This window comes from Pimephales promelas, chromosome 7 (assembly GCF_988280905.1).
Source record: "Pimephales promelas chromosome 7, fPimPro1.hap1.1, whole genome shotgun sequence".
NCBI classification, from domain to species: domain Eukaryota; kingdom Metazoa; phylum Chordata; class Actinopteri; order Cypriniformes; family Leuciscidae; genus Pimephales; species Pimephales promelas.
In genome coordinates, this window is record NC_142775.1 from 3,364,851 (window position 1) to 3,388,394 (window position 23,544).

The 23,544-nt window shown below is 39.2% G+C and overlaps 2 protein-coding genes across 5 annotated transcripts in view; both read left to right on the forward strand.

Annotated features, from left to right (window-relative positions):
* The window catches only part of LOC120492601 (dedicator of cytokinesis protein 9), a 120,754-nt gene extending 119,188 nt beyond the window's left edge, over positions 1 to 1,566 (forward strand). For all 4 annotated transcript variants that reach the window (XM_039690748.2, XM_039690749.2, XM_089132949.1 and 1 more), the window contains 2 exons: positions 397 to 535; positions 1,099 to 1,566. In XM_039690748.2, the coding sequence (XP_039546682.2) occupies positions 397 to 535; positions 1,099 to 1,224 (265 nt within the window). In that variant the 3' untranslated portion in view covers positions 1,225 to 1,566. The remainder of the gene's footprint in view (positions 1 to 396; positions 536 to 1,098) is intronic.
* A 1,291-nt stretch (positions 1,567 to 2,857) lies between these two features.
* Positions 2,858 to 22,776, forward strand: slc15a1a (solute carrier family 15 member 1a). Its single transcript, XM_039690752.2, has 22 exons — positions 2,858 to 2,968; positions 4,370 to 4,457; positions 5,670 to 5,811; positions 6,536 to 6,655; positions 6,760 to 6,859; positions 6,946 to 7,036; positions 8,723 to 8,806; positions 8,895 to 8,977; positions 9,507 to 9,593; positions 11,359 to 11,448; positions 11,527 to 11,571; positions 11,737 to 11,769; positions 14,346 to 14,434; positions 14,524 to 14,605; positions 14,688 to 14,807; positions 14,884 to 15,027; positions 17,117 to 17,163; positions 17,642 to 17,740; positions 19,430 to 19,538; positions 19,637 to 19,771; positions 22,042 to 22,149; positions 22,288 to 22,776. Exons 1-22 carry the CDS (start codon positions 2,939 to 2,941, stop codon positions 22,507 to 22,509), a joined length of 2,148 nt encoding a protein of 715 aa, XP_039546686.2. The 5' UTR covers positions 2,858 to 2,938; the 3' UTR covers positions 22,510 to 22,776.
* The last annotated feature ends 768 nt before the right edge of the window (positions 22,777 to 23,544 follow it).

Consider the following 23,544-nt stretch of genomic DNA (forward strand, 5'->3'; position numbering starts at 1 on the left):
GCTTGTTAAACACACACACACACACACACACACACACACACACATATATATATTAATTAGATTACATTGAACTACAAGTGAACTACAAGACAGCTTTTTAATTAACGATTAAAAACGGTGAAAGAAACTACAAAATAAACTAAAACACTGTATGGAAATGTGAAAAATGGGAATTATATTAAGTAAATTACTAATTTTTTATTTAAATAAATCTAATCTTAAGTCTTATATTTGAGCTTCTACAAAATCTCCACCTTTGCACACTAAGAAATTCGTAAATTGGAACTATATATATTTGTCCACAAAACTAATTTCATGCATACAGTGTATATGTGCATATATAAAGGTGGACTGGTACGTAGGTGTGACGTGTGTGTGTGTGTGTGTGTTCTGCAGGCAGTTTGTGGAGGCGTGTGGTCTGGGGTTAGGAGTGAATGAGCGTCTGATTAAGGAGGATCAGCAGGAGTATCATGACGAGATGAAGGCCAACTACAGAGATCTCACCAAAGAGCTGTCCGCCATCATGCATGAGCCTGTAAGACACACACACACACACACACACACACACGTCATGTCTCTGTCGGATGTACATGCTTTAATCTCTCCCTGTTTTCTTTTCCTCTTTTGCTGTCGTGGTCAGATCGAATGGTAAATCATTTCTCATAACTGAAGCACACACTCACGAACGTCTGTCTGTTCCTCACACAGGGATAAAGAGGAGTGTGTGACACACTGCACCAAACACAACTTTATCTCACAATTCTGACTTTATTTCTCTGAATTTCTCACGATATAAAGTCAGAATTGCGAGTTATAAAGTCATATTCTGAGGGGGGAAATACTTTTTTTCTATTTATATCTCACAATTCGGACTTAATCTGTGTTATTGATTCAGAATTGTGAGATAGAAACATGCAATTCTAAGAAGAAAAAAAAAGTCAGAATTGTGAAATACAAAAAAATATATATATAATAAAAAAAAGATTAATTCTGTGGTGTGAACCAGCTTCCTTTTTATATGGTGCACAGGATCCAGCTTTCTGCAGATCTGACCTCACTGATATTCGGAGAGCATCACTCCTCTCTCTCTCTCCACAGATCTGCCCAGGGGATGATGGGATGCGCAGTCCTCTTCCAGACTCACTGCACATCTTCAACGCCATCAGCGGGACGCCCACTGCCGCCACCGTCCAGGGCCTGCCCAACTCCTCCTCCGTGGTGTGAGCCTGACCCCTGGCTGACCTGGAGGGCACTGACTGTTTCCTGTGGAGACTTCATCATAAACTGTGTGTTTTACCTTTGGCCATTTTGCCAGTTTTATAGGGCGGCTCACACAAACACGTCCTCTGCTAAAGTGTGTGTTATCTTGCTTCAGCCTGAAGTGGTGCGGTGTGAACCCGTGTGATGCACTGGAGACACACACACACACACACACTAATGTTTATCTCTTATTTTTCTACTGTGTGTCACAGCTGAATGTGTTTTTATCTGTATTTAACAGTCTCTGCTCTGCTGTATTTAAACATCGTCTCTAATGCTTTGAATAAATCTCAAACTATTCCCAAACACTCCTGCTGTTTATTTAGACCAATATACCCGCTTTCATCATCAGATTTATTTTGTTTTGTCTTCTTTTTTCTTTTTGTTTTCTTGTTTTTGTCTTGTTTGTCTCGTCATTTTTGTTGTCTCGTGTATTTTTTTTGTATTGTTTTATTTTGACTTATTTTGTTTTTGTATTAATTTAATTTTGTTTTTTGTTTTGTCTTGTTTTTCTTGTTTTTGTTTTGTTTTTCTTGTTTCTTGTTTTTTTGTGTGTTTTGTTTTGTCTTGTTTTTTGTTGTGTGTTTTGTTTTATTTTGTTTGGTCTTGTTTTTGTTTTGTCTTGTTTGATTTGTTTTGTGTTGTTTTATTTTGTTTGGTCTTGTTTTTGTTTTTTTTATTTTGTTTTTTCCTTTAGTTTTATTTTGTTTTGCCTTGTTTTTTTTGTTTGTTTGTTTTTTCCTTTTGTTTTATTTTGTTTTGTCTTGTTTTTTGTTTTGTCTTGTTTTTCTTGTTTTTGTGTTTTGTCTTTTTAGATTTTTTGGCTTTTTTTGTTTTGTTTGTCTTGTTTTTAGTTTTAGTTTTTTGTTTTGTCTTGTTTTTGTTTTGTTTTTCTTGTTTTTGTTTTGTTTTGTTTTTCTTATTTTTTTTTGTCTTGTTTTTCTTGTTTTTGTCTTGCTTGCCTTGTCATTTTTGTCATCTCATCTTGTTGTTTTTTTGTTTGTTTGTTTGTTTTTTTGTTTTTGTATTTAGTTTTGTTTTGTCTTGCTTTTTTTGTCTTGTTTTTGTTTTTTTGTCTTGTTAAATTCAATTCACTAAACGTCATTAATCCCCCGAGGGGAGGTGTACACTCACAGCACCACATACCACACAGTAATTATTATAAATAAAAAAACATTCACAAAAACAGCCATAATTTCCCAGTATCAGTCCTGCAAGGCATTATGATTCTGTAATGTAATCCATTATATTATTTTATACATGTTTTTGTTTAGTTTGTCTTGTCTTTTTTACTTGTTTTTGTTTTGTTCATTTTGATTTGTTTTGTTTGTCTTGTCATTTAGTGTTTTGCCTTGTTTGATTATCTGAGAACACATCTTCCGTACGGCGCTGTAAACGGTGTGTGTTACCCTATGGACCCCTGATATTATCTGTCAATCTGTCCTCCTCTGGTCATAAAGCAGACAGGACACAGTCCATGCTAATAACACACACACACACGTTTCAGCAGCTCTTACAGAGACGGTCAGGTCTTTTCTCACACACTCACACACACACACACTCCTGCTGCTAGAATGACAGGTGAGGATTTTAAACTCAGAAATGATCGGTACAGCTTGATGCTGATAATTTGATGTTGAATGTGAACTAAAATGTGGTTCATCTCGCAGACGGAAAGATGGATGAGACTAAGAAAAAGAGGAAAAAGGTAAGATTATTTATCAAATCATTCTCCCGACATCATTAATCAGGGTGGCTAATTAAAAAGTCTTAAAGTTTTCCTAATAAAAGGCCTTAAAAATAATTCAGTTGTCTTTAAATCAGATTTGATGGGTCTTAAATATTAGTGCACATATTTGTCCAGTGTGACGGACAGAATGAGTGTTTATAATGGAAGTATTTCAGAAAGCTCCCAGCGCACACACACACACACACACACTCCTGTATGAGAAAGCTCTTGGCTATGGCACAGGATATATATCCTACAATATGAGTTCAGTGTTTTCTGTAATGTGTTTAATGGGTGCTTTGGTGTGCATCAGTTATGAATTATGAACTCCTCATATGGTTATGGTCCTGTTGGAGTCTCCCAGTCCTGTTTTTGGAAAGACACACACATTTACTTGTAAAGCTGGCAGAGAATACGGTTTTGTGAGAGTCACATCGCTGGATATAGCAAATGATGTCAAAATGAACTGGTTACACAAAACAAGTGTGTAACGCTTAAGTGTGTGTGATTAAGAAAATGTGATCTATTGACAGCCCTAATCATATAATACATAAATAAAGCCCTAAATCTTACATTTCATATACGGTAGTGTTTAAAAGTCTTTATATCTGTGGACACCCTGATTATGAGGACAAAGTGTCCCAACATAGAGATCAATATCTGAAATCCTGACCATGTGGCGACATTATCTGCGGAGATCAGTGATGTGTTTTAAAAATGCAAAAAGTGTGTGTGATGGGTAGGTTTAGGAGTTGTGTTAGAGTGTGTGTGTGTGTGTGTGTGTGTGTGTGTGTGTGATGGGTAGATTTAGGAGTTGTGTTAGTGTGTTAGTGTGTGTGTGTGTGATGGGTAGATTTAGGGGTTGGTTTAGTGTTAGTGTGTTTGTGTTTAGGGGTTGTGTGTGTGTGTGTGTGTGTGTGTGAAAGGTAGGTTTAGGGGTTGGGTTAGTGGAAGTGTGTGTGATGGTTAGGTTTAGGTTCGGGCAAATCCGCATTTGGAAAATAAATGAAATAAAATCTGTTTTCTTTTATTCAAAATACATTTAATTTAGGCTTAGTGTGATATTGTATAAAATATTACAATTATAACTTTACAATTATAATATTTTATACAATATCAATAAAATGATCTATAGTGTGTTCTCATTTCAGCCGCTACTGTAAGTAAACGTGTGTGTGTGTGTGTGTGTGTGTGTGTTTATTTGACTTATCAAAGTGATTACGAGTTGAATCCTGTCTTTATTAACATCTATCAGAGGAACTAATAATAGCCATAAAACTAAAAGAGTTTCCACAAAGAAATATATTACCACATGCGAGATAGGTTGTATGTGTAGTTGAAGCTCATGTGTGTGTGTGTGTGTGTGTGTGTGTTGTACAGACGGCGGAGTGTTGTGGATATCCCATCAGCATCTTCTTCATCGTGGTCAACGAGTTCTGCGAGAGGTTCTCCTACTATGGCATGCGAGGTGAGAGTGTGTGTGTGTGTGTGTGATCTTCACAGAGAAAAGGGTTAAACACTGAGTGAACATAACTAGTGCATGATGGGTCATAAAACACTGTCAATCATAAAAATCAACGATATTGAAGAGCAGACGGACAGAAGCTGTTTATATCAGGATGTGTGGACCTTTGCATGTTGGACACAGGAAAAACAACCTTGTTGTTTCTGTTGTTGTTGTTTTAACTCAACAGTTGGGTTACTTTTAACCCAACTGACTTTTAACTCAATGCATTGGGTTAAAATAACCCACCGTTGCTCTAAAAAATGCTGGGTTGTTTTAACCCAATTTTGGGTAAAATATGGAGAAACCCAAACTTTGAGTTAAAAATGTCATTTAAAATGTTAACCCAATTACTGGGTTTGTCAATATTTGATCCAAATTTGGCTTGAAATAACCCAGCATTTTTTAGAGTGTATACTGTACCACCCCATAGATGAGTTACTCATTGGGTTATCTTATTTTTAACCCAACATTATTAAGTGAGTACTCGGTTCAATTAGTCATTACAGACTTTGTGGAAAAACTCACTCTGATATTTACAGACAAATGCCAAGTGTCTTTGGCACTCTAAACAATGCTGGGCTGTTTCAACCCAAATTTGGGTCAAACATGGACAAACCCAAATGTTGGGTTAAAAATGTAATTAAAAATATAGAGTTGAAAGTGAAAGTTGAAGTTGGGTTAAAATTTTTAATTACATGTTTAATCCAACATTTGGGTTTGTTCATATTTGACCCAAATTTGCATTGAATCAACCCAGCATTGTTTAGAGTGTGTATAAGAACCAGTTTCATATGATTCGCACTTCACATATAAATTCCAAATTTCTTCTCTAACTCATAAATATTTGAAGCGAGTGCATTTTGTTTTTGCAATCTGGTTCAGGTTTCTTTGGTATATATATTCTGTAAATAAGGTTCAGTTTTCCTCCAGCGCCCCCTGGAGCCTGTGGCACGCCGCTGCTTCTGCCTGTGAAGAGATTGATTGGAGAATATCCTAAACTGTGGAGGATCTTTACAGTCTCTGATGAAACTTATGGTTTCAAAAATAAGCGCTCATATAATAAAACAGTAAAATAATAACAATAAAAAGCTCAAACACAATTCAGTTCCAATAGACTGCATAACTACTAAAATAGCAAAAGCAAACCTGAACTGTGTGTGTGTGTGTGTCCAGCGGTGTTGGTGCTGTATTTCCGGTATTTTCTGCTGTGGGACGATGACCTGGCGACCTCCGTCTATCATGCGTTCGTGGCGCTGTGTTACCTCACGCCCATCATGGGGGCCATCATCGCCGACTCCTGGCTCGGGAAGTTCAGGTGTGTTTCTGGGACGTTCTGCCCAATCTGAGGAAAACACAGGACAGTCGTGGTTCTCCATCGGGAATAAGAGACTGGACTCTCAGAACATGATGTGTGTGTCACATATATTTCAGTGTCTGCGGTTAAATGTGTGACCTCATACCAACAAATCATACCAACAAATGTCACATTACACAAACCATCGTTAAAAACAATAGCATTTGTCTGAAGAAAATCTTTCTATTTCAGATAAATCTCCTTAAAGTAATACTCCACTTTTTTGGGAAATAGGCTCATTTTACCACTCCCCCAGAGTTAAACATTTGGGTTTCACCGTTTTCCAATCCATTCAGACGATTTTCTGATATTTAGAAGAATATCAGTAACCAGACAGTTTCTGGTCTCATTGACTTCCATAGTATATTTTTTCCTACTATGGAAGTCAATGAGACCAGAAACTGTCTGGTTACTGATATAAACATCAGAAAATCGTCTAAATGGATTGGAAAACGGTGAAACCCAAATGTTTAACTCTGGGGGAGTGGTAAAATGAGCCTATTTACCAAAAAAAAGTGGAGTATCCCTTTAAGTAAAGGGGACAAGGGAGGTTACAGGACAGATCACTTAGGCCGAATCTACAGGACGTCCCGGACTCCTCACAACCCTATCAGAATCTGTCCCTCAGTTTGAGACTGACCGCCGTTCAGAAAGGCTGTCGTGTGATGCTGTGTGTGTGTTTCAGGACGATCATATACCTGTCAGTAGTGTACGCGGTGGGTCAGGTGGTCATGGCCGTCAGCACGATTCATGACATCACAGACGCCGACAGAGACGGCACGCCGGATAACTTCACCTTCCACATGTGAGGGTTAGGGTTAGTGTAAGGGGTGAGGATACATAGTTTATTTATGGAAAATCCTCATAAAACATGGAAAACAAACGTGTGTGTGTGTGTGTGTGTTTCAGCGCTCTGTCCATGCTGGGTTTGATCCTCATTGCTCTGGGCACAGGAGGTATTAAACCGTGTGTGGCTGCGTTTGGTGGCGATCAGTTTCAGGAACATCAGGTACGACACTTTCCAACGTCCTCGTCAGCCGGACTTCTTCTCTGCCTTTCTGTCTAATGTTTGTTGTGATGTGTTGATCGTTTCAGAGTCGCCAACTCAACACATTTTTCTCAGTGTTTTATTTGTGCATCAACGCAGGAAGTCTTCTCTCCACACTCATTACTCCTGTTCTCAGAGGTAAATGTGCCCGTTATGCTCTTTTGAGATCAGCCTTCCTGTAGTGTGTAATAAAGATGTTAGTGAATGTAAAAGAGCTGCAAACTTTCAAAGATCAGAGTGCAGATTAAAAATGTTATATACCAAAAGAGAGAAGAAATTCTGAACCGCCTGTAAATCCAGTCTCTCTTTCTGGCGAATCTACATATGTTTGTAACACATTTACATAATACCAATCTATGGTCTTCATAGACTAATCACAACAGACTGAGTCATCTGACCAATCAGAGCAGAGTAGACCAATCACAACAGAGTGAGTCATCTGACCAATCAGAGCAGAGTAGACCAATCACAACAGAGTGAGTCATCTGACCAATCAGAGCAGAGTAGACCAATCACAACAGACTGAGTCATCTGACCAATCAGATCAGAGTAGACCAATCACAACAGACTGAGTCATCTGACCAATCAGATCAGAGTAGACCAATCACAACAGACTGAGTCATCTGACCAATCAGAGCAGAGTAGACCAATCACAACAGACTGAGTCATCTGACCAATCAGAGCAGAGTAGACCAATCACAACAGACTGGACCATCTGACCAATCAGAGCAGAGTAGACCAATCACAACAGACTGGGCCGTCTGACCAATCAGAGCAGAGAAGACCAATCACAACAGACTGAGTCATCTGACCAATCAGAGCAGAGTAGACCAATCACAACAGACTGAGTCATCTGACCAATCAGAGCAGAGAAGACCAATCACAACAGACTGAGTCATCTGACCAATCAGAGCAGAGCAGACCAATCACAACAGACTGAGTCATCTGACCAATCAGAGCAGAGCAGACCAATCACAACAGACTGGGCCGTCTGACCAATCAGAGCAGAGTAGACCAATCTCAACTAGGGTTGGGTATCGAGAATCGAGTATCGATTGGAACCGAGACTAAATTTTCGTTTTTCCCGGAATCGTTCAAAAGTTAAAATTTTGATTCCTAGTTTCGATATTCACAGTCCGCCGAGCGGAAGAAGAAACCGCTGAACAACACCAACGAAGAAGCGTCTACCGGAAGTGTTGTTATAACCGCGCGAGTCGAACATGAGTAGCTTACGTCAGCAGTCCAAAGTGTGGCTTCACTTTTCTAAAAATAACGAAATCTCGGCAAAATGCAAAATTTGTGACAAAAGGAGTATTTCCTTCAGAAAGGCCGTTGGTTAGCATGGTTAGCTAAACTTTTTTGACCCTGCCTCTTAAAAGAATCGGAATCGAGAATCGTTAGGAACCGGAATCGAAACAAGGAATCGGAATCAGAATCGTTCAAATTCAAACGATACCCAACCCTAATCACAACAGAGTGGGTCATCTGACCAATCAGAGCAGAGTAGACCAATCACAACAGAGTGGGTCATCTGACCAATCAGAGCAGAGTAGGCTCTCAGAGAGGAGGGGTTTAGAGCGACTGAATCCTTTATGAAACTGTTTCAGACACAGTGAGTCAGAGCTGATGCTGCAGTGGATATTATGAGAAAAGTGTTTTTACATGTAAAACTATGGCAGGACACTCCAAAGCAAAATTAGGAACCTTTAAAATAGCATAATAGGGGCACTTTAACACACATTTCCATTATATTTTCCCCATAACACCCTTCTCCCCGTCTAACGCTCCTCCTCTGTGTGTGTGTGTGTGTGTGTGTGTGTGCAGCTCAGGAGTGTGGCATCCACACACAGCAACAGTGTTATCCTCTGGCCTTCGGGGTCCCAGCCGCTCTCATGGTCATATCTCTGGGTAAGACCGAGTGCCAACTGAACACACACTGAGATCTGTGTGTGTGTGTGTGTGTGTGTGTGTTTCTGATGTGTGCTGTGTGTTACAGTGGTGTTCATCGCTGGCAGTGGCATGTACATCAAAACAGATCCAGAGGGAAACATTATCTGGGCCGTGTGTAAGTGCATAGGGGTGAGTCCAGATTCTGCTCAAAGGAATATTTACACAAAAATGGAAACTGTCATCATTTATGGGCTCAAACCATGATTCCCTTTCATCTGTAGAACATAAAGATACATATTTAGCAGATTGTTCAAACTGCTCTTTTCCACAGTTTTGAGTTAGGAACTGGAATGAACTATAAACCTATCATGAAAGCAGTTTTTTAACAATAACATGACCAATTTATTTCATTTTTTGGTCAACTCGCCCTATAATCCACGTATACTTCTAATCATCTTGAGGAAAGTTACTTTTAAAAGTAATGCATTACAATATTGCGTAAATCTCTTCAAAAAGTAGCTAATTGCATTACTTATTATGAAAAGAAATGTGTGATTCCTCAGTCAATACATGGAAAACAAACTCACTTATTTGAAAAAGTAACTCAGATATTTTGATGTAAATGTAAATGAAAAGTGTGAAATCTGATTGCGTAAATCTTGTAATGCATTATCCGTAACACTGCTCATCCAGTCACGTGTGTCTTCTGTTTCCGTAGTTCGCCATCAGGAACCGTTTCCGGCACAGAAGCAGCGCTCATCCCAAGAGGGAGCACTGGATGGACTGGGCCGAAGACAAATATGATGTACACACTCCTGCCATCTCTGTGCACACACACTAACTCAACTGGGGACATTCCATAGACAAACATATATAATTGTAAAAATAATAATATTAAGTACAATTCTTCTATAAAACGTCTATAAAATGAGGTTTTGTAAGATTTAACTCACTTCTGGGTTACAAATTTGGGTAACACTTTACTTGAAGGGGTGTGTATAAGACTGACATAACACATGTCATGAATATGAAGGTTTTATGCATGTTTTTGACAACTCATTAAGAGTCATTCGCTCAAATATGAAATTGTTTGAGATGTAACACGCTGACATAAAACTATAGAGGGAATGCATTGACGTCACTTTCAACCGCCCTCAGCCTGACTGAGTGGCGAAAGATCTGCTGCGTGACTGGATTTAAGAGGGGAAACTGCGACTAAAACGAACAATTTTATCAATTTAAACTAAATGTTGGACTTAATATAGTGTTCCTTACGACTTACTAAAGATCCAGTGATCATGGATATTGACATGCAGACAGGAATCGTGTTGCCTGACATTTATGTTTGCCTGATTTCGACAGCAGGGAAATAAAAGCGATATAGACCTATAAAGCAAATCTGCCTGTGAACGCTTTATTTAAATACAATATAGGTCTAAATCCGGTTGATCACTTATATCAGTGTTATATACAGCCTATATATATCATCATATCGTCCAGACATACAACTTTATATTTTTTTTTTGTTGTTTTTTTGGTCAGTGTTTATTAAAAAACATCCAATAATGCAAAATATACAATGATACATATTTAATTGATGAGTTGTTAATATATATAACAATATGGGTATGGTTTTCCAGCTAAATTTAGCGTATTGACACAAAATGAAAACTGCAAATCCACCGTTCGCTGACTGGAGTCCAGTTGTTTCGATCCATTTGCTCCTCTTTCTATATCAGTCTGTAAAAATATACCTCAGATTTGTTGTCAAATCTAGTTGTACAGTCAATCCCAACGCTCTTTCCCACTTTATTTGTGTTGTGTTTGTTGTTCGCGGCATTCACACTGAACACAAATACAGCAGCTCAGTCTTTTTGCCACTCAATGTGAGGCGCTCCGGCCGACGGTGACATCACGTCTGTGTCTTTTTAGCAGATTAATTATCAAACTTAAGAAAGCACTTAGCTTTATGGGTTAACATTACATTCAACTGTCATGTGGTTGGTTTTGACATCGGCTGTCATGAAGCCATTATAACTGTCATGAATATTTTTCTTGACCTCAACTACAGCGGTACTAATTGAATTAGTCATTACGATGTTATAATGATTCATGACAGCCAATGTCAAAACCAACCACCTGACAGTTTAATGTAAAGTTAACCCATAAAGATAAGTGCTTTTAAGATCATTAATCTGCTATGTCATGTTTATGACAGGTTGTGTTGTCTTTGTTACTAAGACACTGACAGGTTATGATGTATTGGTTTGTCAAGTTGTCATAACAAAGACATCTCAAAACAAAGTCATATTTGCATTATAAATGTCATAATTGAGCGAATGACACGTAATGACAGTTGTCATAAACCCTCCTTCATATTCATAACATGTGTCATGTCAGTTTTATGCACAGCCCTTCGAGTAAAGTGTTACCCAAAACCCAAATTCGTCCCCAAAACATGGTTACACACACACACACACACATCAAACATTTCTGATATTACTATCTTTGCGGGGACTCGTAGTCCACGATGATCAACACACTCACACACTCCTCTGTTCTCTCTCCAGAAACTCCTCATCGCTCAGATTAAGATGGTGTTGAAGGTGTTGTTCCTCTACATCCCCCTGCCCATGTTCTGGACCCTGTTTGACCAAAAGGTGCGGATCTGACCTGGTTAATCTGGTGTGTGTGTGTGTGTTGGGCTTGTGTTTAGTAACGGGTTGTGTGTGTTGCAGGGCTCCCGCTGGACTCTCCAGGCCACCACCATGAGCGGAGACTTCGTAAGTGTCTTCATTTCACTTGTCTCTGAACGGGAGAGTTACTCGTGTTATGTTTGTTATCAGTCTAGCGTAATCTGAGACATTCACGATTCACAGATTATTACAAACCCCCAGAGAATTATGAAATATCTCTTTTAAATCGCTGTGATTTCCTCCTGTCTGTAGGGAGCGTTCATCCTTCAGCCGGACCAGATGCAGGTGAGCTCATCCCGTTATCCCGTGTGTGTGTGTGTGTGTAAGCCGAATCTCGCTCTTGATTATAATGGTCTAAGATTATAACATCTCATACACTACTGTTCATAAGTGTAAGACGTTGAACGAGTATCTTTAGCTCACCAAGGTGATCAAAAATACAGTAAAAATAGTGAAATATTATTACCATTTTCTGTCACTTTTGATATGCTTAAGTAACACCAGGGAACTTTTGCTCTCGGTATTGTCTCGGTAAACAGTATTGTCCTCTATACTGTCGTAAACTCTGTCATGCTACATGAACGCGCATTTGTTGACAACCATGATAGCCCTGAACACTGTAGGAGGACGTCATGCAGGTGTTCTGCTTGCGTCGCGTGTGAAATGTCTTCATCCCAGGTATGAAGGTGTGCATATATTTCAGCATGTCATATGAATATCATTTCATGGGTTTTATTTTTTTTTTCTAACGTCAAATGATCGCGATGCTCACGTTTACAAGCCAGCGTCATTAGTGGCTAGTCTATTGGTTGCCGTTTTACTGAATCTATATGATGCTTCAATGCAATGTTTGAGTGCTAGAGAATACCCATATATCGTCAGTATTATAATATCAAGCTACCATAAATGAATCTGCAAATTTTACAAATCGATTTGCATTACAGCTTGAGGCAAAAACAATAAACGAATATCACAGACATGTTAGGTATCCTAAAATATGATTTTGTACATCTTATATATTTGTTTGCTAGAATGTAGCCCCTACCGAACTTGTACACGCCGTTTAGACGATAGCTAACCATCAAAAACTAGAATATCGTTTACTAGCTCCCAGATTGATAATTCGCTACTCTACTATCATTACTTGATTCATGAAGATAAATGGAGGATAAGATAGCTTCCTTAATATAGTCAGACAGAGCTGACGCCAGGGAGAAAACGCTGGCCCAATGTTGATCCTCGTTCTGCCTTTAACGCGATCACTTTCTCTTTTTCTCTTTTTGCTTTGCTCCGAGAAAACCTTTGCTTTCTTGCTTCGGCCATGACTATAACATTTGGCTCGCACGTCCGATTTTAAGGAAGTGGGGGTGGTGGTGGGAGTGACGTATATGCCGTAAAGCAGTTGAATTTTGTTCGATTTTAGTTACTACCCGAAACCCGTTTAAAAGTACGATTAAAAACGCTACAGATCCCGTCAGGCTATGGCAGAGGTGTCATTCAACCTATAGAGAGCCTAAGTCCCTCCCCTCCGCTTCCGGCTCATGGGACATTTAATATTTCGGAAAAAATATGTATGGTAGTCAATGGCGGGAGACAACTTATCTTTTTATTCCGTCTGAACTGTGCCCTCAATTACACATATGATGTTTGTCAATTTAACAGATAATTCTGAAAGTCAAAAACGTCGCAGTTTGTAATAAAACAGAAGAGTAACATTTAGTTTTATGTGAAAATCGCTCTGTGAACTACATCTCCCGGGAAGCGAAACAACGAGTGAGATCCACTGCTCGTGTGTGTGCAGTTTGGTACAAAACACTCAGGTACGTTACGATTATAACGTAAGACTATAGAAACAATGAAAGACAATAGCCTCAGTAAAGTTAGACTAATTCATTGAGAGAAAATGTGCACCTTTGGGGTTTGTAGTCTTTGTAATTACGTATTTTCACAGTCTTATACCTCAACGGTTTTACATCAAACTGCAACTTTCTTTACTTCAAAATATATATTTTAAATCGACAAACATCATATGTGTAATTCAGGGCACAATTCAAACGAGATCAAAATATTTGTTGTCTTTCGCCATTGACTACCATACAATATTTTTCCGAAATAAGGTCCCATGGTGGTCGACCGGAAGGGGAGGGACTTAGGCTCTCTATTCCGTCTGAACTGTGCCCTCAATTACACATATGATGTTTGTCAATTTAAAAGATAATTCTGAAAGTATAAAACGTCGCAGTTTGTCATAAAACAGAAGAGTAACATTTAGTTTTATGTGAAAATCGCTCTATGAACTACATCTCCCGGGAAGCGAAACAACGAGTGAGATCTGCTGCTCGTGTGTGTGCAGTCTGGTACAAAACACTCAGGTATGACGGCGTAACGTTACAATTATAACGTAAGACTATAGAAACAATCACAGACATTAGCATCAGTAAAGTTAGCTTCAGTCATTGAGAGAAAATGTGCACCTTTGGGCTTTGTAGTCTTTGTAATTATGTATTTTCACAGTCTTATACCTCAACGGTTTAACGACTTTCTTTACTTTAAAATGCATCTTTTAAATTGACAAACATCATATGTGTAATTCAGGGCACAATTCAAACCAGATCAAAATATTTGTTGTCTCTCGCCATTGACTACCATTCAAAATTTTCCGAAATAAGGTCCCATGGCGGTCGACCGGAAGGGGAGGGACTTAGGCTCTGTATTGTAAGTGGATGTACCATCTTAAGAGACTTGGAAATATATTATGAAGGTTGAAAAGTTCCCTGGTGTTACTTTAATGCATCCTCGCTGAAGCTAGTTTAATTTTTAAGCTTTTGAAAGAGGACTGAAAGCGCTGTGTTCTCTGTCAGACGGTGAACCCTATCCTGATCCTGACCCTGGTGCCCATCATGGACCGCGTTATATTCCCGCTCATCAAAAAGTGTGGCCTCGACTTCAGGTGTGGACAGATGAATCTCTGCTGTGAGAGTGATGACGATGATACAGTGATATAAACGTTGTGTCGTGTGAATGTGTTTTACGCTCCAGCCCTTTGAAGAGAATGACGGTCGGCATGTTGTTCGCTGCCTCGGCGTTTGTTTGTGCAGCTTTAATCCAGATTGAGATCGACGTGAGTGTGAAATGTGATTCAGAATCAAGTGTTCACGTTCAGAAAAGCCTTCTCCACAATCTAATGTTCGTTATCTCCTCAGAAAACATTACCCAATTTCCCATCGTCCTCTGAGAGCCAGCTCAAGGTGGTGAACATGTACAACAGTTCAGTGAACGTGACCATCTCACCCAAAGACACTCTTCTGATAGACTCATTGGAGGTACTACACACATCTTATACACACACACACATAACAGAGAGAGATGCTTCACCATTGTTTCCCCTTTGTCTTGTAGAGCAGTGCAGGGTATGTGACATTGGATCACCAGGACATCACAGTGTCCTTAAACACAAGTCCTGTGACCACTAAAGCTTTCAGTTTAATTAAAGGAGGCCGCCAGACCCTCGTCATCCCCTCTGACCCATCCATCATGTATCTGGTGAGTGTGAAACAAGCAAATATTAGCGGTTGCAATGGTCAAAAACTGTTTTTCTGATGTAAAATGGTGGCTGCTCATGCCACAACCATTCTGGAGCGCTTTGGGTTGTTGCTAGGGCGTTGCTAGGTATTCGTTTATGGTAGTTTTTAACAGTTGCTTTTTCAAGAAATCAGCACAATTGTAGCTCAGTTGACCGTTCGCAAAGACCCGCCCCCATTAGTTACCGTTCTCTCACGCCACATATCATGTTCTCACGCAGTGAATAATACACTGACAACACATCGACCGATGTGACAGAGCAAGTTACTTATTAATGAAACTAAGTTTTAGCTTTCAAGTTTTGTCATTTTTTAAAGAAATTTAACAATAAATGCCGTTTGTGGCTCTTGAATGTGTCTGGCAGATCGCTGTACGCCTCAGTTAAAGCTGCTTGTGATATCATCAAATAAACATGAATGAACATCAGAAGGAATGCTGTTTCAACCGCTGAAAGACGTCAGCACACACTGTTTTTCCAGTTTCAAGGCCAGCGACGTTATATCTACTAACTCTCCTGACTGCTTTGTCGGACTAAATGGCTAATTTGGGGGAAGGCGGATCATGATTGGTCAGATCACCTGTCAATCAAACTCCTAGCGAAGGGTGTATTATATACGGTTTGCAAACATTCCAACGCCTCTCGATAAAGGAGAGGCCACACTACACTTCATTTCATTCACTTCCGTTCATGGAGAGCAGAAACACAAGCTCACGTTTCACATTTCTCTGATCTGCATGTAAAATGTGTGACCGATACATCACGGCTTGATCTCAGCACATTTAAAGGAGTACAAATGGTGAAGCCACTGATTTTTAGTGTTGCAGGTGTTTTAGTGTTTTTACAATCTTTACATTTTGGATTTATTATTATTTTGTTGTATGTTGAATTTATGTTTTTTTTTTTAAAGACATCAGTTTCTTATCAAAAAGGCAGAGCCCCAGAGCACAGCCTACTATGACATAATCATTGTGGACCAATAGAGAATCACAGCCTGAGAGAGCGTTGGTGCCGGAAGTAAATTTCCCATTCATTTCTCCCATTGACATCCATATCTAAAGAGTATTAGAGCATGTCTGAGGATAATCAGTTACGGCTGAACTCATAAGCATACAACACATCATTTTGAGTGAAAAAAACGAAGAGAATGTCGAAAAAACGTCAAGGGTACAAGACTGTGTACATATTTTCATTTCCGAGCAAAGGAACTACACCTCCCATAAACCACTGCGCCTCTCTAAAGTCGACTGAGAGCCACCGTGAAAGAGCCTTTTGAGTGACTTCCAAATCTGACGACGGCCGCGTGAACTTTTTCCTCCAGTGAATCATTTTCCTCGATTTACTGAAGCTTATGCACATGCAAAAACATTGAGCATCTGGCTCGCTTATTGGCTGTGTTGCGGCTACTGTATATCCAATGGCGCGCGGGCGTCTCAGAGGTGCGACCAATGAACTTAGCCCTAAGTCATTACACGACCTTCAGTCTTCACGCGCCTTCTCGGGGTTTCAGACACGTTACACGACTTCCGCCAATCAGATGCATCACTGTGGGATTGTTCAGGATTGTGGGTAATGAAGTACTTATCCAATACATCGTGAATAAAAGGGATTTATCTTAAAACAAGGTTAGTGCCTCATGAACTTTTCCCGTTTATATGAGCATATACAATCACTTAGTACAGCCGTGGCTGGTTTTAAGTCTACCATGTATGGTTACGTTTTTATGGCTTATATCCCAACTGTCAATGGAGAAATTGTATTGAATTTTTACTTCCGGCACCGGCTGTGATGCTCTATGGCAGCTCAAGATGGTGTAACATCTGGGCAGTTTTACAGAAAGTTTGCACTGTTTTGAGCTATGAAATAAACTGCAAAACACTTTCGCTTTGGCCAGATTATGTCCAAATTATGTTGAAATGATGTTCCACGTCTTCGTTCTTCCGTTTCACTTGAAGTTTATTAGGGCCTTTACTGGTCCAACATTACGGTGATACAATCCCAGTGATAAATATAACAGTGAACTTGTCCCTGTCTTTTGATTTGTTCCTCCAGCAAGAAGACCTAAAGTCCAAACCAAGGGAAGGAAAGAATGCCATTAGGTCAGTGGACAAACATATATATATTTACTGTTTCTTAAAACGTCTCAGATTGTAACTGTGGTTCCCTGAGAAGGGAGCGAGAAGCTGTGTCTGAGTGATGACGCTATGGGAAAACTCGTACGTGAAAATCGTGACGTGTGACTGGCAGCCTCAGGGTTGGGTACCGAACTCTATACTTTTAAGGGCACCAACCGAATAACGTCGGGACTACCGAGTACCGATTCACATTAAACCAATCGGTGCCAAAATTCAGTGTCTGAGAACGAATCTGGGCGTGAAAGTAACACTATTTACATATGAATCCTTCTGTGACTGTGTGAATTAATTTACCACACACACACACACACACATGACGACGCTACGTTCCCATAGCGTTGTCACGTCAGACGCGATCACGCAGGTGCGTTCCCATAGCGTCATCACTTCAGACGCAGCGACTGGGAACTGAACTCTCCTGTAATGATGTGTGATGTCACAGGTTTGTGAACGGCTGGACAGCGGATCTGAACATCACTACCTTCAGTTCTGAACTGGAGCCAACCGTCACTTCAAACTACTCTCTGGTTAATCAGGGGACGTAAGTCAGTTCTTCAGATTTATCATTGATGTTTCATAAAGTATTATGATTGCTAAAATAATTTGTGAATTGCTTTTATTAAAGTTATATTAGTACTTTATATATATATATATATATATATATATATATATATATAAATATATATAAATATATACCAATACGACCCTACACTGGTTTAACTATTAACCTTACTTAAGCTATTGCTACCATTAACATACTAGGAGAGTGAATAAGACCATAGTAGAACGTGAAGTGCAATGATCGGCCAAGATATATAAGAAATAAAGAAAAAAAAGCTAATAATTATTATTTACAATCACAATCAAGCCAAAATAAGTGAAAATGAAATGGAAAAAAAAGAAAAAAGAAAATACACACCAGCAAAACGATGACACACGGGACCTTGGGAGGACAAAGGGAAACTGGGCAGTGCCAACACAAAGAACAGAATAAACTACTTACTATACGTACCAAAGGTGAGGTTAGGTTTTGATTTAGGGTTAGTTACTATAGGAAGTACATGTAACATATAACTACGTCACCTTAAAAATACAGTCTTACCCAGTTGTATAAAACATTCTGGATTAAAATGGGTTTTGAATGCTTATCAATTTTTAAAAACAACTTAAAGGAGTAGTTCACTTTCAAAATAACTTTAGCTGATAATTTACTCACCCCCATGTCATCCAAGATGTCCATGTCTTTCTTTCTTCAGTCGAAAAGAAATTAAGGTTTTTGATGAAAACATTCCAGGATTTTCTCCATATAATGGACTTCAATGGGAACCAAACGGTTCAAGGTCCAAATGAGAGTTTCACTGCAAACTGTTCAAAGGGCTTTAAATGATTGGGTCTTATCTAGCGTAATGAGCGACCATTTAATAAATAAATAACAAAGTTTAAGTTCTATAAGCACAAATGCTCACCTTGCTCTGTTCTGTGTGACTCTCCTGTTCATCAAAATGAACAAATCTTTTTTTTGAGTCATTACATTCGTTGAATGACTCGAAAAAAAGATTTGTTCATTTTGATGAACGAGTTCGAACAGGAGAGTCACGAATGTGCATCAGAACAGAGCAAGGCGAGCATTTGAGCTTATAAAACTCAAACTTTGTTATTTATTTATTAAATGAGCGATCGTTTCGCTTGATAAGACCCTTATTCATCGTCTGGTGTCGTTTAAAGCCCTTTGAACAGTTTGCACTGAAACTCTCTTTTGGACTTTGAACCGTTTGGTTCCCATTGAAGTCCATTATATGGAGAAAAATCCTGGAATGTTTTCATCAAAAACCTTCATTTCTTTTCGACTGAAGAAAGAAAGACATGGACATCTTGGCTGACATGGGGGTGAGTAAATTATCAGTACATTTTTTTTAAAAGTGAACTACTCCTTTAAGTACCGGCTACTATCAGAAATCTGCAACCATTAATGACTTTGTTGTACTGTAAATGATCTGTTTTATATACTGATTTTGTAAATCTTACATTCCTGGACATGTATTGTGATGTTTTATGTGGTGTGTATATGTAATATTATACAGTATGTTATTTTGTTTGTTTCAGGGACAGTAGATGTAAATGAGCTGTTGGCTAACTCGGGTGCAATTACTCTTAATTGTGCATTGTCCCTGTAAACATAAACAATAAAACGAAATGAATGACTTGCTGTTCTTCCGGTTTATCTTCTCAGACGGAAGTTCGTGCTCAGCAACGGTGCGCAGTCGTGTGAGTTTTCTCAGAAGTTTGGATTCGGTTCTTCATACACCTTCCTGGTCCCCAACACGCTGTTCTCCACTGATGTGCGTATCCTCCCTCAGCATGTACACCTGTCTGTGTCATCTGTATAGCCCCTGTGTCTTGTTTTTTGGTTTATATGTGTGTCGTTGTGTGTGTGCAGTGTAAGTCTATAAAGGCCGTTGAGGACATTCAGCCCAACTCGGTCCACATGGCTCTGCAGATTCCTCAGTACTTCCTCATCACTACAGGAGAGGTCATGTTCTCCGTCACCGGCCTGCAGTTCTCCTACTCACAGGTGGGACAACGGTTCACTCAGAAAAAAATGAATGAGATTAATTACTAATAACACTATTTGAATACAGTCATCACTCATTACCTTCTTAAACCAATACAGTATCAGCTGTTACCAAATAGACAGTAGAAAGATATCAAATGTTCTGTTAGGTCTTTAAAGGTGCAGTATGTAAGATACAGTCTCGTAACCCAGTTTAATGATTATTGAGAACAATTAGTATGCCATTGATGGGTTTATCTCCGAGCCTCACGGGCACTGGGAGCGTTTCTGCTCAGATGTCAGTCTGTTTCCAGCTCAGCCTATAGTGAGAGTTTGGGGGCGTGGCTACTGTAGAAGGCGGGGCCAGAGGGTGTTTATCCTCGTAGGGGCCGTGGCTGATGCGTTACTAGGGAAAAGATATATTCAGCTTCAGTTACACACTGTAAAAAATATTGTTGGTTTAACTTAAAAAAATTAAGTAACCTGGTTGCCTTATTTATTTTAAAGGAGAACTCCGGCGAACAATGAACCTTTGGTCTAATAAAACATCGGTACAAAGTCAATCGTTCTCTGAGATTTGTTTTCATGATAATCGAATGTAAAGAGTTTTATCTCTAAAAACTGTTTAGCGTATAATGCTAGTAATGGGGGCATTGGATAAGTGAAAAGAAATCGCTAGTTTATACCACTAACAAGCCTCAAAATATCCCCACACTAACACAGTAACATAATGAGGGTCTGTACATGCAAAACGAAGCATTGAGAACTTTGCAAGTGTACAGACCGTTTAATAAGAAGATACTTTATAAAGACAGTTCACTTCGTGTTTACAGACAGGAGCCATATTAGAAAATAGTCTCGATAAGTCGAACCACGAACGTCGTGCTGAGTGATCTGAACTGTATGAAGTTCAGCGAACTTCTGAACTGTATGAACGGCGTTCGGGGATCGACTTATCGAGACTATTTTTTAAGATGGCTCCTGTCTCTATACACGAAGTAAACTGTCTTCATAAAGTATCTTCTTATTAAACGGTCTGTACACTTATAAAGTTCTCAATGCTTCGTTTTGCATGTATGGACCCTCATTATGTTACTGCGTTAGTGTGGGGCTATTTTGAGCCTTGTTAGTGGTATAAACTAGCGATTTCTTTTTACTTAGTCAATGCCCCCATTACTAGCATTATACGCTAAACAGTTTTTAGAGACAAAACTCTTTAGATTCGATTATCATGAAAACAAATCTCAGAGAACGGTTGACTAGGTATCGATGTTTTATTAGACCAAAGGTTCATTGTTCGCCGGAGTTCTCCTTTAAGTTCATTGAAATAGAAAAATTGAGTTAATACAATGAAAGAGATTGATTTAATCACCAAAAAACTCAAAATATTATGTTATCTGAACTACATAAATTATTTAAGTTGATTTGACAAAAGAAAAAAAATGTTGTGATGACAAATCATGAAACAATTTTTTTACAGTGCAGGAGTGCAAGACCAAATTTAATATGTTGGACCTTTTATTGAATGTATCCTACTTTTAAACTTTTATAGACTTACTTTTTTCCTACTTGTTGAGCCATGCCTTTGCAAGAGCTGTGTTTGGGATGTTTGAGTTGGAGTGCGTTAACAAAATATATATTTTAAGATCAGTAATTAAATGGATAGTCACAGTCCTGGATATTGATTGGTTAATACAGCATTCCCACATGATAAAATACTTGTCTACACTCTTAGAAGAAAAGGTTCTATCAGCGCTACGTATTTGGAACCCCTAAAAGGTTCTATACACTTTTAAAAAATGGTTCCTCTGGGTTCTATATAGAACCCCGGGGTCCCGTACTTGGCCAATAGAACCTTTTACCAAAAAAATGGTTCTATATAGGAGTTCCATATATGAAGCGGGGGATGGAACCATTTCTGGTTCTAAATAGAACCATTTCTTCTAAGAGTGTAGTTGCCGCATAACGTGCCAATCTGTATTGTACTGTCCTGTATGCATATCTTTCTTCAGCACAAAACAGAAGATATTTAGAAGGATGTTTTAACAGTTTTTGTACATACAATGGAAATCAATGGAAACCAAAACTGTTGGGTTATCAACATCCTTCGAATTTTATTTTGTGTTCAGCCAAAGAAAGAAAGTCATACAGTTTTGAAACGATATAAGGGCGAGTAAATGACATGATTTTCATTTTTGAGCGAACTATCCCTTTAAAAGTGTCTTTTTGGCATATGATATCCAAGATAATCCTCCAGTCGATATCTCCAGTCAATGCTTCTGTGTCTTCAGGCTCCAAAGAACATGAAGTCCGTGTTGCAGGCCGGCTGGCTGTGCACTAATGCCGTGGGAAACATTATTGTGCTGATTGTGGCAGAGCTGGGAAAGCTTCCGAAACAGGTGAAGCATCCGACCTCATGACCTCACACACACATTCAGCCGAGCTGTATGAACACGCACAGATTTCGAACAACAAAAAATCGTGACCGAATTTTAAAAATGTGTTGAATGATTCAATGTCTGTGTTTTCTCCCACAGTGGGCAGAGTATGTGTTGTTTGCGTCCCTGCTTGTGGCTGTGAGTATCATCTTCTCCTTCATGGCGTATTTCTACACCTACATCGACCCAGCTGAGATTGAGGCTCAGATCAGGAGGGAGCAGGGGCTTGAGCCAGAGGAAGAGAAGAAAGAGACACTAGAAATGGAGGACAGAGATAAAGAGCAGAAGAATGAGCAGGAGCTCAAACATACCAAGCTATGAGATACTATGATATGAAGACGACTGGATTGTTATATGTTAAGATCTACCCTTACTTCCATATTTATGTAAATAAAATGACTGTGAGCAGACATTGTTGTCAAATTCAGTGTTAATGTATTGATAAGACCCTACTGAGTAAACAATCGGATGTATCATGAAAAATTCTGTGGTGTAAAACCTTCTGTGGTAATATTTTTAGACATGGTTTAAAATGCAAATGGTCTGGTTAGGGTAAGATTTGTTAAGCTAATAAACAAGGAACTATGAAACAAAGGTCTGTCTATCTTTAGTCTTTTAAGTTTATGTAGTGTGTCTTTGCAAAACACATTAGAATTCATTATGAGGTATAAATGTCTTGACTCTTACCAGAGAGAGTGATAGAGCCAGTTCAGTGGATGGGGATTATTAGAAGGCCATGATTGGTAAAGGCCATTGAGTGGAATGTGGCCAAGGGTTACACACCTACTCTTTACCAGAAGTGCCATGGAAACACTTCTGTTACCCAAAGGATTATTAGGAACACCTGTTAAATTTCTCATTAATGCAATTATCTAATCAACCAATCACATGACAGTTGCTTCAATGCATTCAGGGGTGTGGTCCTGATCAAGACAATCTCCTGAACTCCAAACTGAATGTCAGAATGGGAAAGAAAGGGGATTTAAGCAATTTTGAGCGTGAGTATTTCACAATCTGCTCAGTTACTGGGATTTTCACACACAACCATTTCTAGGGTTTACAAAGAATGGTGTGAAAAGGGAAAAACATCCAGTATGCGGCAGTCCTGTGGGAGAAAATGCCTTGTTGGTGCGAGAGGTCAGAGGAGAATGGGCCGACTGATTCAAGCTGATAGAAGAGCAACTTTGACTGAAATAACCACTCGTTACAACCGAGGTATGCAGCAAAGCCACAACACACACAACCTTGAGGCGGATAGGCTACAACAGCAGAAGACCCCACCGGGTACCACTCATCTCCACTACAAATAGGAAAAAGAGGCGACAATTTGCAAGAGCTCACCAAAATTGGACAGTT